General features: G+C 46.2%; 2 protein-coding genes across 26 annotated transcripts in view; one reads left to right on the forward strand and one right to left on the reverse strand.

The window, feature by feature from the left end:
* Window positions 1-7,689, forward strand: part of MFSD6 (major facilitator superfamily domain containing 6) — a 69,259-nt gene extending 61,570 nt beyond the window's left edge. For 15 of the 18 annotated variants that reach the window (XM_038585160.1, XM_038585161.1, XM_038585157.1 and 12 more), the window contains 2 exons: window positions 422-702; window positions 2,805-4,850. In XM_038585160.1, coding sequence (XP_038441088.1) covers window positions 422-702; window positions 2,805-3,008 — 485 coding nt within the window. In that variant the 3' untranslated portion in view covers window positions 3,009-4,850. The other 3 variants (XR_005385064.1, XM_038585165.1, XM_038585164.1) reach the window with 3 other exon arrangements.
* The window catches only part of NEMP2 (nuclear envelope integral membrane protein 2), a 28,915-nt gene continuing 14,381 nt past the window's right edge, over window positions 1,945-16,478 (reverse strand). For 4 of the 8 annotated variants that reach the window (XM_038585172.1, XM_038585175.1, XM_038585173.1 and 1 more), the window contains 5 exons: window positions 15,856-15,949; window positions 14,917-15,031; window positions 13,890-14,115; window positions 12,059-12,235; window positions 9,794-11,780 (listed from right to left, as the gene is read on the reverse strand). In XM_038585172.1, coding sequence (XP_038441100.1) covers window positions 11,657-11,780; window positions 12,059-12,235; window positions 13,890-14,115; window positions 14,917-15,031; window positions 15,856-15,949 — 736 coding nt within the window. In that variant the 3' untranslated portion in view covers window positions 9,794-11,656. Of the gene's footprint in view, window positions 2,005-2,048; window positions 2,610-4,394; window positions 4,511-9,478; window positions 9,589-9,793; window positions 11,781-12,058; window positions 12,236-13,889; window positions 14,116-14,916; window positions 15,032-15,855; window positions 15,950-16,478 lie in introns of those variants that run through there. The other 4 variants (XR_005385066.1, XR_005385065.1, XR_005385068.1 and 1 more) reach the window with 4 other exon arrangements.

The following is a 16,478-nucleotide window of genomic DNA, read 5'->3' on the forward strand; positions in this document are numbered from 1 at the left end:
TTTTTCTCACTTTTTTTTTAAATCCTAAGTGGATGACACAGTGTTTGTCCTTGCCTTCAGTAAAAGGCCAATAAAATCAACTATTACTGTTTTGATGCTTATCTTTAAAAACTCAGCCCTGTAAATGGACGTAAGGCCACATTCACTATAAGCCATGTCCCCAGATTAAGTGATATCTAAGTTTAATGAAAAAATACATTTTGTAAATAAATGTAAGTTTATGTATAGACATAAAGAGGTCCTGGAAGATCAACATCACATCGATCGTTCAGTCCTTGCACCAAGCAGCCCTCAATACACAGCAAGTTACTGATGTTGCCAAGTACATAGAATGGTCTTACAGGATTGTCTGCTTATTTATTTTTGTTTGTTCAAATATGTAGAAAACTGAAAAATGATTTAAACGTGATTTTCTCTCCAGACAAGACAATGTTGGCAGAAAGGATTCCTGTTCCCTCTAGTCCTGTTCCCATAGCAACCATTGACTTGGTACAGCAACAGACAGAGGATGTCCTGCCACGCATCGAGCCCAGACTTCCACCCAAGAAAACCAAGCACCAGGAAGAACAGGAGGATGTGAACAAGCCAGCCTGGGGGGTCAGTTCCTCTCCCTGGGTGACCTTTGTCTATGCACTCTACCAAATTAAAGAGATGATGCAGCTGATGAGAGACAGCCGAGCTCCTGAGATACAGCCTTTGCAGGTAAATTCGCTCCCGTAAGTGGGCTCAGCTGTGTGATTCACTCAGCAAGATTTAGGGAAGGTCTAGTGGGCAAAAGAGACAGGCGGACAATTTCAGTATTCTGGGACAAGTGCATTATAGAGGTGTATTACACAGTTCTGCAGAGGGAAAATTCTGCCTTAAGGAGTTCAGGAGGGCTTCTTAGAGAAGCCTGTTTCTTGAAAATGAAAATAAATCCAAGAAATTGTATATTTCTTTAAAATTTCAGTGTTGACAGATACCAGTTCCAGTGAGGATATATGGTTCTTGCCACAGGAGACCATTATTTATTAATCTCTGTAATTCAAAAAAGCTGGTGGGGACATTATAGATATAAGACTTCAGTAAATATCTGATATATTAGTACGCTGAGCCAAAGTAGGAGTCTGATGGGAAATGGGTTGTTTTGCTGGTGGCCTCACATGAGAAAAAGTGTGTTTGGTTTTGTTTTTTTATCCCTAGAGATGTGGTCTCTCCTGAGTCGATAAAATAGTGTGGGTAATTGTTAACTAGAGCTATATACGGTCTTTGGAAATGATCAAGTGTGACTTCTATGAATAGTTGGGTTAAAATAATGAGTCTACTTCCCTGTTTATATTAATCACATCCTTATACTCAGTGAGTCACACACATCAGGTCTTATCTAGAGTAACTTCAAAGGACACATAAGAAAGACAAAAATAAGGAGTAACTGGATAATTTCCTTTTTAGAAAATTTGAGCTACCTTAATGAAATTTATCATGACTTTGTAAACATGTAATATTTTTTTTTTTTTTTAATATTTCTATAATTTAAACCAAATCTGATTCTTCACCCAATCTCATAACGCATCGTGGCCCATGCATGATCTTACTCATTTATCGAGATTATAAACTCACATGAATGTCACTGCTCAGTCAAAAAGGAGCATCTTGGGGTGGGAGGAGCATATAAGAGAGGTGAAGCAGAAGAAAGGATGAGATTTCTGCTCGAATAGCAGTGTTTTCATTACTTTGGGTACTCCTCCTATTAGGCTTATGTCGCATTACATTTCTTTGGCTGGCATGGCAGGACTAAAACACTGGCTGGTATGGCTTAGTTATCCTTACGAATAAGAAGTCATTACATTGGGCAGCCCAGGTGGCTCGGTGGTTGAGCCTCTGCCTTCAGCCCAGGCCGTGACCCCAGGGTCCTGGGACCGCGGGGTCCTGGGATCGAGTCCCACGTCGGGCTCCCCGCAGGGAGCCTGCTTCTCCCTACGCCTGTGTCTCTGCCTCTCTGTCTCTCATGAATAAATAAAATCTCTAAAAAAAAAAGAAAAAAAAAGTCATTATATTAAGATTTCTTTACATTTTAGAATCAGTCACAGAAATAAAACTTTTTCTTTGGTGGTCAGCTTTTTGAAGTGATATATGTAAGAGGAAAATTCATTCTAAAAAAAAAAAAAACATGTTTCTTGATTTGTAGCAATCAAGAATGTATCATGGAATGTGCCCACGTGGCATTTCACAGACTTGATGGGGGTGGTGTGCTGGAGTATGCGTAACTCACAGCTACTTATGGTTGGTGACCCTAAGAGCTTATTTCCATTCCCCCTTTTTATGCAGCTGTTCAGTCTTAACTTTTAGTATGTACTTCAAATCCCAAATATTCATCAGGACTTGTAATTCCAGGACAGTCTTTTCCTGGCCTTGTCCCTGAGGCTGCTTCCTGCTCTTGGATCCTGTGGTCTCAGGAAATGACCCGAGTTTCATTTCATGCTGCTTGCTCTGTGACCTGTCACGATGGTGGAGGCTCAGTACATATTTGCTGATGTAGATTGTTTTCCGAGTAGTAACCAGCATCTTGGTAGTGATGTTCCTTTACCCACAAGATGTGTCTGCTTATAGTGTTTGTGTTTTTCATGCGGCTTTGGCAGTTGCACATAGGAAAGGAGATAAAAGGTAAGACATTCTATCTTTATTCCTCTATTATTTGTTCCCTGAAGTTACTTCAGAGTGATCTCCCCATGTTTCTTAGATCTTACTTGAAGGCATATAAAACGTGTTGGGTTTCTTTGCTAGTAGCACTAACTACAGAACATCTTCTCTTTTTGTCCTTCCAGGGGACCAGTGAGAATCGGGGTGATTCTCTAGCTGGTGGAGCCCGGCCTGTCCCACGTGAGACTCAGTCTGACCCATCTAGAAACCAGCCATCCCCTCCAGCAGCAGCACCTCAGACGCAGAGCAGCCCCACCCACCCCAGTGTGGACCAGCGTGTGGAGAAGCGGGAGGACCAGCAGGCTCAGCCCGCCGCTGGGGGACACTGAGGGCTCCCACTCATCTCACACCCTGCATGGAACCGGGCCCCTCTGCCAGGACACAGGGAGAGGCTCCCTGAACCTAAGACCTGCCTCACCTTGAGAAGCATAGCACTATACACGCTTCTAAATACCTGGACTCATCAACATGGAAACACACATACACACACAGGAGCTACAGTACATGTTGGCAGAAACAGGTAAACTTCCATAATCCCCCTGGGAAGCATAGAGGGGAAATGGGAGTTTGGGGAGGACTTCCAGTTCTGCGATTGGTTAGGTTAGGGACCATAGGACTTCTTTGCCAATGCAGTAGGGTTGAGAGCAGCAGTTACACTAAGTAAGCGGAGGGAAAGAAAGTGTTTCAAGGTGAATGCTGATGCAATTTCCCTCTTCTGATTATTTATTCTAATTATTTGGTTCTTAATGCAAACTGGGAAGAAATAAAATAGAGCTATAATTTTGTTTCTCTTGAAGGGAACTATTTAAAAAAATTACATATTTAAGAAAAGTAGCCAGATAAAAGTTACTAGCTTATAAGCTTTTGTTACAAAAAAAAAAAAAAGTTTCATCAGAAACTTGGCATATCTCTAGCAAATATATTTTTATATGTATATGGTATGTAATGAAAATAGTCAATCCTCTGAGCAGCAAAAGCCGTTACTGACTACTGCAAACTAAGCTGAGCTTTAAAATGCCTTTTGTTTTAAATGGGCTTTAAGACCAGAGGAGGGAATAATTCAAATCAACCAACCAACTCAGTATCCTATGGCTTGACAGACAAGAGTTTACTAAATATAGTGATACTGTAAATAGCCTCTATCACTATTTAACAGTTTTATAGTGATTTGGGCTCTAAGTAGCTGATGGAATTTTTTAAAAATCACTGGATTCCTAAGGGTTTCTTGAATTAAGCAGTACTATTTACAAATAACAGTATAAGATTTAAGTGCCTGGGAGAGGGATACAATTTTTAAGATTTACACAATGGGTAAATTTTTGTTTTTGGTGAGGGGAAAAGTTGGTGAATAGGAGGCCAGGAATGGAAAAGACCAGAATAAGAAGTAACTATATTTTCCAATGACTAAAGAAACAAATCTCAGAATATTCTTTTCCACGAAGATCCCGTCAGACACCAGGGATCAGATAGGGGTGTGCTACTGTAAATAGTACAGCTACAGCCAGGACAGTGGCTCGGTGACTCATGGGTCAAGCCTGCTGCTGAAAATGAAAAGCTGAGAATAGGAGGAAGCCGGGGGAGGGGGGGGGGGGGGGGGCTGTAGAAAAGGGAATGCTGCTTTTGCTGAGTGAAGGTCCACGATGGTGTGTGTAGGAACTGTGAGTGAGCACAGGAGAGAGGAAGGAGGCGAGCAGAGTGGAAAACAAGCAACTCACCTTATTAGGATGAGTTGTGGACTGAAGGCTTCTCCACGACACCATCCTTCTGCCCGATACTGCATCTGGGAGGAGAGATTCTATATTTGGATGTCTAGCTTTGCCACAAAACACAGCTTAAAAATAAAATAATGGAAAGGAATAGAGTTAAACAAAGTTATTTTTGCACTTGAACTGAAACGTACTGTACTGTAAATTATCATGACTCATTTTAAGTGACCTTTAAAATCAGATGATTTATTATGCTTATGTAATTAGAGAAATAAAGAAATGGACGACAGGCTGAACCTCACCTATGAATGTACAGTATGTGGGTTTGTGAAACTGACTTTAGGAAGTCAAAAACTTATACTGTGTCTTGTGTTTACAGTTCTGATTTATTCCTTTGAAAAGCCTGCTGTTTTGGAAATGCAGTTGACATGTTGAAATAAAAATAAATATCATTTTTAAAAGTTTCTTAAATGATAAAGATGTGACCAAACAAAAGCCCTTTACTCTGTAATGATGGAGGCCAAATTCAACAGGCCTTTGTCATGGAACATTCACTTTGAGAGCTGATTCAGTAATGCAGGACTTTGTAGCCTTTTAGGACAGACACCTTCATGGGTTCGTGGACTTCTTGACTTCATACTGTCGCTAAAGCACCCACCGGCATCTTATTGTTTTATTTTCTATTTATTTATCTGCTTTTTAAGTAGGCTTCATGCTCAACACGGGGCTTGAACTCATGGCCTGAGAGCGAGAGTCATGTGCTCTACTGACTGAGCCAGCCAGGCACTGCTTAGAAAATATTAAAGTGGGTGCAAATTAAATTTTGAGAATTTCATAACCCCACTTGCAACTTCCTGGAAGTCTCCCTGGAAGATTCCCCAGAGTTGTCACAAAGCCTGGGCTGATGTCTTCCTTCACACTCTTTCTCTTGTAGAAAGGGTGAATTAGCTGAGCGCTGAGCTTATCTGGATCCAAAGAGGTTAGCTGCCAATTCTTAAACTATGGCCCAAAGCCTTAAGTAGACTATTAAGTAGACCATGATCGTAATACACGTAGATCCACTAGCTCACAAACCTCATGAACAGCCCAGGCTAACTCACAGGAAGAGGATGCTGCCTTCCTGGCTCACTACTCTTGCCGTGGGCACAAAGTGGTCGGCTAGGCAGCTCCGGGTGGGCACTTACCCAGGACGGGGGCGGGGGGGGGGGGGGGCGCTGGTGCTCCTGGGACCATTATTTAAGCAGCGCTCCTCTAAGCAGTCCTTGGAAAAGGACGGCCACATCCGCAGTTCCTGAGTGGTGGCTGTGAACAGAGGTTACCTCTTGTCCCCTAACAACCCAGCGTGGTAAGTACAGCTCGCCTCCCCCACCCCGTATATGGGAGTAGCTTCCCTCCTAGGACGAGTCTGCAGCTGGCAGACCCCCTCACGGGACCACGAGCACAAAGCCAGGATACAAATGATGCAACTTCAAACCTGCTTGATGCCAAGGCTCAGGTCCAACGGCACCTTCCCCGGGACGCGGAGGCCACTGCATGCTTCTGTTGTGCTGGAACAGGCTCTAAGCAGCCAGGCCTACGCGTGTGCCTGACATGCACGTGTGTGGTTCTAGTCCCAGCAGGATTTCTAGATACTCCCAGATGCCTAGCACTGCAGCACCTCCCCACTCCTGGAACTTTGTTAGTCGGGAGGGTCGGACCCCTTGCACTCCGGAGAGGCCCTGTGTGGTCTGGCAACCCTATGGAGACCGCCTGGGAGGTGGGCAGGGACCCTGAAGGCCCGTGTCACACAAGGGCAAGGATTGGCAGACAGCCATGCCACCAGGAGCAATCGCTCCGGCTTCAGCAGAGCTGCATGGTCTGGGGTGGTAGCCGCTGGCCACGGGGGCCAGTAAGCACTTGTACCCTGACGAGCGCAGCCGAAGAAGCCGGATCTCTCACTGTATTCAAACAGCCACATGAGGCTCACGGCTACCAGACTGGACAGTGTAGTTACAGAGAGATTACTTTGGGGAGCCGTCTGGGCCTCAGTTTCCTCATCTCAGGGCGAGAGGCTGGATCCTAGAATCCTCTTATTCTGTGAAGGTGAGGTATGCTGTGACAGCTGACTAGGGAAGTAAAGGTGATTTCCCTTCCAGAAGGTCTCCCATCCTCTTGTGCATGGGGACAAGACAAAGCGATTTCTGAAGCCCCAAACACCCCTGTGCCATCCCAGCATAGCTCTAGGAATGGCTGGCTCAGGAATTCCAAACCACCAAGCGGGTGGGGCAGAATAAAGGGGTGAGAAAAAGGAAATCAGAAAGGAAGTGACCCGATGCCAGGGCAAACTGTGCCTGAGAGTAACCAGAAACACGGTGAGCCCATCCGGGGACGCCTGCCTCTCACTCAGCTCTCCCCGCTTCGGGCGGCTAACGCAGGACCGCCTGCCCCGCTGCGGCTCCAGGGAGATTTTTAGATGGATTAGATGGACACCCAGAACCTCACAGCGACGGGGGGGGATGTGCAGGCTCTGGAGCCCCAAGTCTGTATCTCCCACACTACAGTGCTATGTTAAAAGGGTTGCCTACACCACCAAGCATTCAGCTCCCATATGCACTATAATCATCAAGTTGTGTGTAGGTACAAGTTAACTGACAAAATTAAGCAAAATATAAATTGAAGAGCTGGGAAAAATGACAAGTAACAAAGGTAATTCTATAGTGTGTAAAAGCCAGACAGGAGAGGTTATAAGACATTTGTTCCACAGTTTCAATATTTTTCTTCTAAAGGGTGTCAAAAAAAAAATGTAAGCAAGAATTTTATGATCATTTAAACAAGTTACATCCCCTACTCTTTGCCAGATAGTCAGCCGAGGATCTTCTCTTTGTAAACTTGTATTTTGAAAAGGTCAGGAACTTTTGGTTCGCTAAGAGAGCAATGGAAGTCTCAAAAAATAACATGTGGACCAGTGCTACTCAACTTAATTCTCATTCATTTTTAGGGTACAAAAGTCCTGTCTGTGGTTGATGGAAGGCGGGGGAACTGGTCTGTTGCCCCAGAACTGGCATGCACCAAACATCAGACACGGTCATCTATCTCTTCAACTGATTAACCAGAGCCACTTACTTGACTTTGTTTTTTAAAGACGGCGCTACAGGCGACAGCAAGAGCATACGGGCCCCGCACAGGCTCACATTCTGATTCGCTTTACCAACTTTTCTGAGTCTGTCCTCAGTTGAAAAATGGAAACCACACTAAAGAGATTAGAGTGATTAGAAGTCCAAATGAAGAGGCATAGAAAGGGTCTATATAGCACTTGATAGATGGCCAATAAATGCTGGTACTCCTCCCCTTTCTGCTTTGATTACTGCCTTGTTGGAAAATGGACCAAATATAAAAAAGTAAAGATCCCTCCAAATTATTTAAACAAGAGACAAAGAGCAGCCACCCCACTGAATGTGTCTTCCAAGATCTATCCTAGTAAATATACACTCAACCACACTCTCTGGTGACCTAGTAAGGTATCACATTCAGGGGTCATAGCAAAAATAAGCATAGGGACCCGAAGAACGTAATTAGACTCCTCGGCCAGAAAAAGACCGCAGATTTTAACAACATATCTGAATGAAGAACATGCCCAGTAGAAGGGGGTGGAGATGCCAGTCAACGACAGAAAAATTACAAAAACAACAATCACAGAAAGGTAAAGCTGGCAGGGCCTGCCTAAAGGAAGGGTGGTCTTTAACAACAGATTGAATTTCTCATGATATTAGCAACGGTGGCCCCACGGAGGGGGTTGCATTAGATTTTGGTCTGGTGACATTATGCATGGGAATTACACAACAAACTCCCTTTGTTCTCTTTCTGCTCAAGCAACCTTCTTACCACCATTTGAACCCTTCAAGGGGTCTTCTGGGAGAGAATCTGCTGGTTTTATCAATTCAAGCGTTTTTAATCCTTCTGCCGGTTTTATTTTTAGCTGTGAATCCCTAAATAGACTCTATGAATTGGCTGATGTGAGGTAGGTCTTCCTATGCGCAAGGACAAAAATCAGGGTTCTGAATCAAATAAGGTCAAGATCCACACCCGCATGGTTAAGTCCTCAATGTCATTATCACCCAGTGGGTGACTCTCAGAAGGCAGCTTACTCTTGGGGTCACCTATAAACACCTCTGTCTCACTGCAGGCTTTAAAATCATACATCTATTATGTTATTTATGCATAACAGCTGGACAAAAACTGATTTTTTTCTCTCCTTTCTCTCAAATTCTACCTCGCTAACTGGGAAATAATCACATACAGGATAATGCTTTTTCTTTTCTTGACAGAACTGCAGAGGTCTTAATACACCCACATGTTAAATATATTGATATAATCCATCATCTATTCCAAGCCTCTTAAAATCTGAAATCTCTTAAAATTTCTAGATTTAAAAAAAAAGGTCTTAAATTCAAATATTGTCCTAAACATCAGATGGACACTCCCCTCTAATTCAGCCCTTAACAAATTGTATAACCAATTCACAAAGCATTTTTTGTGATACATAAAATGTGTTTTAAAACCTTTAAAAAACCTTTAAAAAATAACATTTGAATGATACAATTGTTTAAGCACGACTACCTACACTAAATCTCACCCACACATTTTGGTGTCAAACAGTCCCAACTTGCTAACAACAATAAGCTTTTATGAGGCACCTTGCATAAGCAATAACGCAAAGGGTTCAGTTATGCTCCGTAATTGCGCACCTATGGTGGTATGAGCACGAGGCCAACTTTCAACCACCTGTGAAAGGCAGAGCCATTTTACTGAATGGTCACTTAAACAGTTTAAAGGCCTTTAAATAAAGAAGGGGGGAGGGTGGGGAAGGGAAAGAAAAGAGAGAAAGGAAGGGAGGAAGGAGAGAAAAATCTCCTATGGGAGCCATCTACGGACAGTTCCATGGGGATTAGAACTGTGACCAGCACTGTAATAAGGCCCAAATCAAAAGAACACGACAGAAACACACCAAATGTATCACAAGTAATGCTTGTAATTGTTTACCTTCTCACAGTCATCACACCACAGAAACTCACAAATCCATGATTTCCTCTAAAAATAAACATAAACAACAGTACCCTAAAAGACTCTTGTTCTTTTCCTTTCTTTAGCTTTTTTTCATTGTGATGGTCACACCTAGCTTGACCCCCGAGGAGCTGCTTCCTTCTGTAGTCAGCACCTCTTCAACCTGGAATGACAGGTGAAGGCCGAGGAGGCCTGGCTGGGATGGGCCCTGGGAACTCCAGCTGACTGTTCACGTTATTCACACACACATTCTGTCAAAAACTGCCTTCTGGGAGGTGAACGTAGTGAGCACAAGCACCAACACATCTGATACATTTATGTCAGGAATAAACTTAATTCTAAAAAATCAGATTAAACTATAACAAAAATGATGTTGGAACCGTTTATACTTACAAAACATTAACATCATAATCAACATAAATTTGAATGGAAGATTCCTTGATATTTGAAATCAGCTTGTGTGAAAGCACAGACTGAATTTAGTAGATTTTACAAAAATTGCAAAGCTCCTAATATTAAAAGGTGTCTGGCAAAAAGAGAAACCTGTAAACTGGGGATCCCTGGGTGGCTCAGCGGTTTGGCACCTGCCTGTGGCCCAGGCCATGATCCTGGAGTCCCGGGATCGAGTCCCATGTCGGGCTCCCTGCGTGGAGCCTGCTTCTCCCTCCACCTGTGTCTCTGCCCCTCCTCTCTCTCTCTCTCTCTCTCTCTCTCCCCCCCCCCCATTAATAAATAAATAAAATTTTTAAGAACACTGATAAACTGTTTCAAAGAGAAATATCATTTGAAAATCAGCCTAGAAAGTTCCAAATGGGAACCATGCTCTTACTCAATTTAGAAACGTGCTACTGAACTTGGCTCAGGAAAGCACCTCCTATGTGTCCTTCTTCTAGTAAGAGTCTTCGTTCTCTAGGCCTCTATCCTTTAAGAACCCATCACAGAAAGAAAAAAAAAAAGAAAAAAAAAAAAGCCTGTATTTGATTCTTAAAGCGATTCAGTTTAGCAGATCTTAACCCTAGGAATGTTTTGCCATGTTCACATCTTTTCTCAGCTCTTCGGTTTTGGCCTCCTTTCCCCAGAGTCAAAGTTCAGAGTGCTTCATTTCACTCTGGAGAATCAAGAAAAAAAGATCTGTCCTCTGAAGAAAGATCACAGATCTGTTTTGTAGGAAACTGTTAAAAATATATATAAACTAAATTTTTAAAATGGACTAGTCAACTCAAAATGTCACAAAAAGTTAAATGTCTTCAATTTCAACATATCAAAAAACCACAGAAAATAATTCTCATTTCTAATTTTTATATAAGTCTATAAAAATTTTTTCAAGGTTGAAAATACAATCTAAGGAAATGCTTCTCTGTCATAGGTATCAAAATAGCTATTTGTCCATTAAAAAATAAAAAATAGTCACTAATACTGTGAGACCCAGGCGGTAGGGAGATGGCCCCTCCGCTCACCTTTGAAGGTCTCTTTCTAACCCTGAGTTGTCAGAACCACTAGGCCTGGAGTCCCGGCGCGGCCTCTCAATGGTTTCGTAGTTTTGGACGAGATTTTATAATCTCCTCAAACCTCAATTCCGCCGTCACTAGCACTTCGCAAACTGTTCCACGGAGCATAAATCTGAGAGAGGTTCTCTGGTCAGTCAGTCAGTCAGTCAGTCAGAGAGCGCTGCACCGGTTTCTCCTGAGGAGATGCACTGTGGGGCAGCAGCGGCATCCCTGAAGGCCCGGGCAGCCCTGGGGTGCGGCGACCTCTGCCTCCATGTCAGCCAGCCTCCCAGTCCCTTCACAGACTGGCACTTAGGGACACCTGTGGGTCATACTTATGAGAACACCGGCCGGGGCACCCCGTCTCTTCCGGCCCGTAAACTGGAAACGCACAGGGAGAGCAAGTCAGTCTTCTGGCGCAGGTCCTGGGGGTGAGAGGGGACTTGGCCTCTGGAGCGCAGGAGGCAGGCGTTGGCGGGCTCCCTGCGGGCCGCGGGCCCTCCCTGGTCCTGGTGACAGTCGGCACTGGGGCGTCGGGGACTCTGTCAGTCTTGCTGGCGCCTACGGTGCAGCGCAGCCGAACTTACCAGGAGGAAAAGTTCGCGTCCCTACAGTCCCGTTTTCCTCCCCGGAGGACTCGTTCCCACAGTCCAGGGTTTGCGCAGCGCTGCCCAGGCGGGCCTGCCCGGGGTCGGGGATCCCTGCTCTGACCCGCCCATGGCCAGAAGGAAGCTCGCGGCGGCTTCACGCGGTCGTCGGGTTAAACAGCTGCTCCTCCAAGAACGTGCCCCCGAAGCCATATTGTTCTTCGTGGAGGCTGATTTCTTCCGGCGACAAGTGGCTTCCGCCCAGAACAAACTCTGCGAATCTAAGAAGTAGTTTTTGTTTTAAATGCAGTTAATGTCACAGAAAGGTCTGGAAGGCAGCATGTTCCCTCGCGGTCTATCCTCCGACCCCGCTGGCGTCTGTCACCCGAGAAGAGCCTCTCCACGACATGTAGGAGCGGGAGGGGCTCGGTAGCCGTCTCAGGGCTCCGGGGGGCGCCCGTGTCCAGGCCCCCACGCCTGTGGAAGGGCTCTGCGCGGCACAGTCGCCTCCGCGGACCCCCTGGGACGTCCCCCCCGCCCCGCCCCGGCGCTCACTCACCTGCCCGGGGCCCGCAGCCGCGACACCAGCAGCCAGGCGGGGAAGCCGGGCTGGCGGCAGGCGCTGCGCAGCTCCTCCAGGGCGCGGCGCGTCTCGGCGGCCGCCTGCTCCCCGTACTCCTCCTCGCTGAGGCGCCCGGCCGCCCGCCGCTCCGCCCTCGGCCACGTCCGGAGCCTCCTGCGACGCGACACGACACGACACGACACGACACGACACGACACGCGGCGGGTTGCGAGCGTCCGGCCAGCCCGACCCAGGCCCCGCAGCCCCTCCCCCGCCCCCACGCTCGGCTGCCGCGGGGCCGGCGTCTCCACGGCCTCGGCTCCCCGCTGGGCCCAGCTCCCCGCTCCGGGTCCCTGGGGTCCCTGGGGCGCCCTCTTGGGGCACCTGCCAGCAGGGGAGCCCGGCGCGGGGACCGCGGGGGCCGAGGCCCCGGGAGGAGGAGGAGCCGCCGCCGCCGCTGCGGACCGAGGGTCGGCCCGAAACTGCTCCAGTCAGGAAAGCCCAAGGGGAGGCTCGTGAGGACGGTGCCGACCCGAGGACACGAGGTCCCCCGCGGACGTCCCGGCGGCTGAGGCCTCGGCAAGGCCGCCCACACCCGGGCGAGTCGCGAGCGTGGATCCTCCGCGGGGTCGGCAGCGGCGAGGAGCTGCGGGCCACCCGGGCGGGCGGGCGGGCGGGCGGACCCCCTTCCCCCCTTCCCGTGCCTCCCTCAAGGCCGGCGCCACACGCGGACGCGGGCACGTGCACGGCCAGCCGCGGGCCTGGCGGAGCCTCTGCGCCTCACTTCCTCACAGGAGCAGCAACGGGAGGCGGGGCGCGTCCCTCAGGTCGCCGCAGGTCACCGCACGGTCAACGAGCTGCTCGCGGCGAGCGGCCCACGGGGTGACCCCGGGGAAACCAGAGCGCCGCTGGCGAGTCGCACATGGTCCAGCAGCTCTCGGTCGGACTAACCCACCACACGGACCCGGCTCCGGGCATGAAGCGCGCGCGGCCCCCAGCACCCGCACCGGGACGCTCCGGGCAGCAGGCGGACAAGGCGGACGGCCGCCCTGGCTCCGGCCCCCTGACCCCGCCTGTGAAGGCCCCCACCCCGGCCAGTGCCCCCTCCCTCGCCTGCCTCCTGGCCTTCCTCCCTCTCAGGAAACGCCTTTCTACGCTTATGCGCCTCGCGGTTTCAATTCACGGAGATCCAGCCTAGTAATTTCTTCTTCAGGAAAGTTCCTGAACTCTCTGTGCCACAGCCCCTGCGCAGGCAGATCTTAACGCTTCAGAGATACAGGAACTTTTGCTGATGTGTCAGCAAATACACCTCAAGGGTAGGAGCGTCTCCTTCTCTGTGCACCTGACGCAAAAAACAGGTGATCAGACTCCGTGACTAAGGAGAACGCAGCAAAGCTGAGACCACAGAGGCTGCCTCATCTCAATACCTAAGAAAACCTCCTGAACATAAATAATACCTTCACTTCTCCAGCTCTGTCTCATAAGGACAACAAATGTCTTTAAAGCAATCTTGGGCCCTAATGAAAGGAACTGTAGGATGAAAGTAGAAATTTTAGGCGACCCAGACTGCAACCGACTCCACCACTGATTTTAGTGAATTCCGGGGGAGCTAGGATTACCTCGTAATCGAGGGAAGTCCTCTGAAAAACAAAGACTAGAAACGGAGATGGGATTCAATGCTCAAGTTCTCCGTACTCTCTCAGACCTCCAGATGAAACGTGCTAGTTAATTATGAGACTAAATAGGACACGTGCAAGAAGCTTCCCAAAACAATAAATAAAACCAGAGCTCAAAATGTCAAATTTACAAGGCAAAAAAAGATACGCACCACCTCATATAACTGAATGCTTTCAATGGGTAGCAGAGGCTCCCGGAGGACAGGATGAGGATCATAACCGCATAGGCGCACTGGGGCACAGTGACACCACAGTAGATCAGAAGCAGCGCCAGGAGCCGCAGCGTCCACGTCAGAAGATTCACATTCCTTTCGTCAACGAGGGGCCCGTGTTTGTAACAAACAGCAAAGCTGAGAAATCCCACAATTAGGACATAGCCTGTAGAAAAGCAGAAGAATTTGAAAATTTGAACTTGAATAGCTTTATGAAAAATCCTGACAGAGCCTTGACTTAAGCTAACAACCTATCAGAAAGCCTTCACTTCTGTCTTCTTTTTCTAAAGAAGTAAGGTTGAAAAACATACAGGGCTATTTATTCCTTCCATGTAAGATACTATGCTGTCTTTTGTAATAATTAGGTATATTTAATAATAAATTACAATGATATATACTTGTTTTTTAGTGCAGAGTCCTAGATGGGCAAATGCTATCATGGTTGCTTTGGTCAGGAATAAGCCTCAACATATGTCACAGCTGGCTACAGACCCTACTTTTTATTGTCACTTTCTAGTTAAAAAAGGAAAATATAATTTAAGAGTGGCGGGACCAGGCTGCACCCCTGATCCAGTGCTCACCTTCTGCGTTAGTAATGGTGGGATGCTGAGCTGTTCTGCGTCTCCAGCTGGGATCCACTGTGAAACACACATCACTTACGTAATCCACCAAGTGTTTCACCAAAAGTGCTATATTTTTCAGCTTTAGCAATAACGGGATTTTTTTTTAATTTTATTTATTTATTTATTTATTTATTTATTTATTTATTTATTTATTTATGACAGTCACAGAGAGAGAGAGAGAGGCAGAGACATAGGCAGAGGGAGAAGCAGGCTCCATGCACCGGGAGCCCGATGTGGGATTCGATCCTGGGTCTCCAGGATCGTGCCCTGGGCCAAAGGCAGGCGCCAAACCGCTGCGCCACCCAGGGATCCCCAATAACGGGATTTTTAAAAAAATTACCTACCTAATATATATATTCTGTTTTCATCCCATAGCCACTTCAGATCCTCCGTGAATCGGTACACAAAATAAACTGAAGCAAACGAACAACCAACCATTAGAGCCCAAAAGGTGCTATACTGTGTATGGAAGAAAATAAATGACACAGTTTTTGGTTCATTCACTCTCACAAAAATAGGAGCAAACAAATAAACGCTTTGTATTGGAAACTTCTACATCAAATTGCATTGAAGTCAATTCAAGATACTCTCTAGAGTCTTGTTAAAGTTATGGTTCGTGAACCAGCAGCATCAGTATCAGCTGGGAGCTTGCTGGGATGCAGACTCTTGAGTCCCACGGTAGACTCCTAGTCAGATCTGCATTTCAACAGGATTCTTGGTAACTCATATGTACACTAAAGTGGGAGAAGCACTTCTTTAAAGAAAATAAATTTATCTCAAAATATGCCAGTGTTGTAAGCTTTAACCAAGTATCTGCAACATGATCATCATGAACTAATATTTCTTCCCGACTCAGTACAGAGCATTCTTTCATTAAATGTGTTTTGGGGAACAAATAATAATGAAGAAATCCCCAGATGTAGCAATGTAGTTATTCAAGGCCTTGACGGTTCAGCATCATGACATTCCTCAGCTCTGCTAAGACCAAGACAAATTTCTACTCAGCATAGATCAGTCCCTGGCCACTCATAAGAAAAATGTATTACCCAAAAAGTAAAAAGGTCTCAAAAAAAGGATCACCAAAACTTAATACTTGAGGATATATACAGTAACAAATAAAAATGGAATCTCTAGAAAAAGATTCATTTTAAAGTCAGTTTATACAATGTAGAAATACAGTTTGAATCAGGAACCATAATCAGTGTGAATTAACTTGGATCAATTTTTCATATCTATGAGATCATGGTTTCCCTCTTCCATTCATTTATACACAGTATGCCTACCTTGGGAATTAACCTTTTCACCAGCAGCAGGACAAAGACTAATGTCATTAGAACACCTAGCACGGTCCCGGAAGAGTAATAGAAAATAGGACTTCTGTCAAGACAAGCAGATAAAAGCCATTTAAATGCTACACGGCACTTTCAGCATTAAAACCATGCTTAACCTGATGACAGTAGCCAGAAAGAATACCAAGGAGAAAAACTCAGATGGTAGCTTTAATTACATGCTATACTCATAAAATGAAGTCTGTACTTGCAATTTATGGTAAATAGCTGGCCACTAACTCAAAATGTCGGCGTTACCTTCTATGTTTAGTATCTGATGCCAGAAAAATTACTGAGCACCTATCATGTAGCAGGCACTGGTCTGCAAGCTGGGCACGCATTCACGACGGCCCTGTGAGACGGCTATCCATGTCTAAATTTCACAGAGGAGAAAACGAAGGCACTGAGAAGTTAAAGACCTTCCCCAAGTCGGTATCTGCCAACCGAATGGTGCAGGCTTGCAGTCTGGTTCCTGGGGAGTCCAAGCTTTATTCCTCAGGCTACGTAACTAACATTGGGTTTCTAAAGGTCATGCCTTACATTAAACATGATTATACTACAAGGAAGATAAACAATAT

Source organism: Canis lupus, chromosome 37 (genome assembly GCF_011100685.1).
Source record: "Canis lupus familiaris isolate Mischka breed German Shepherd chromosome 37, alternate assembly UU_Cfam_GSD_1.0, whole genome shotgun sequence".
Taxonomy (NCBI): Eukaryota; Metazoa; Chordata; class Mammalia; order Carnivora; family Canidae; genus Canis; species Canis lupus.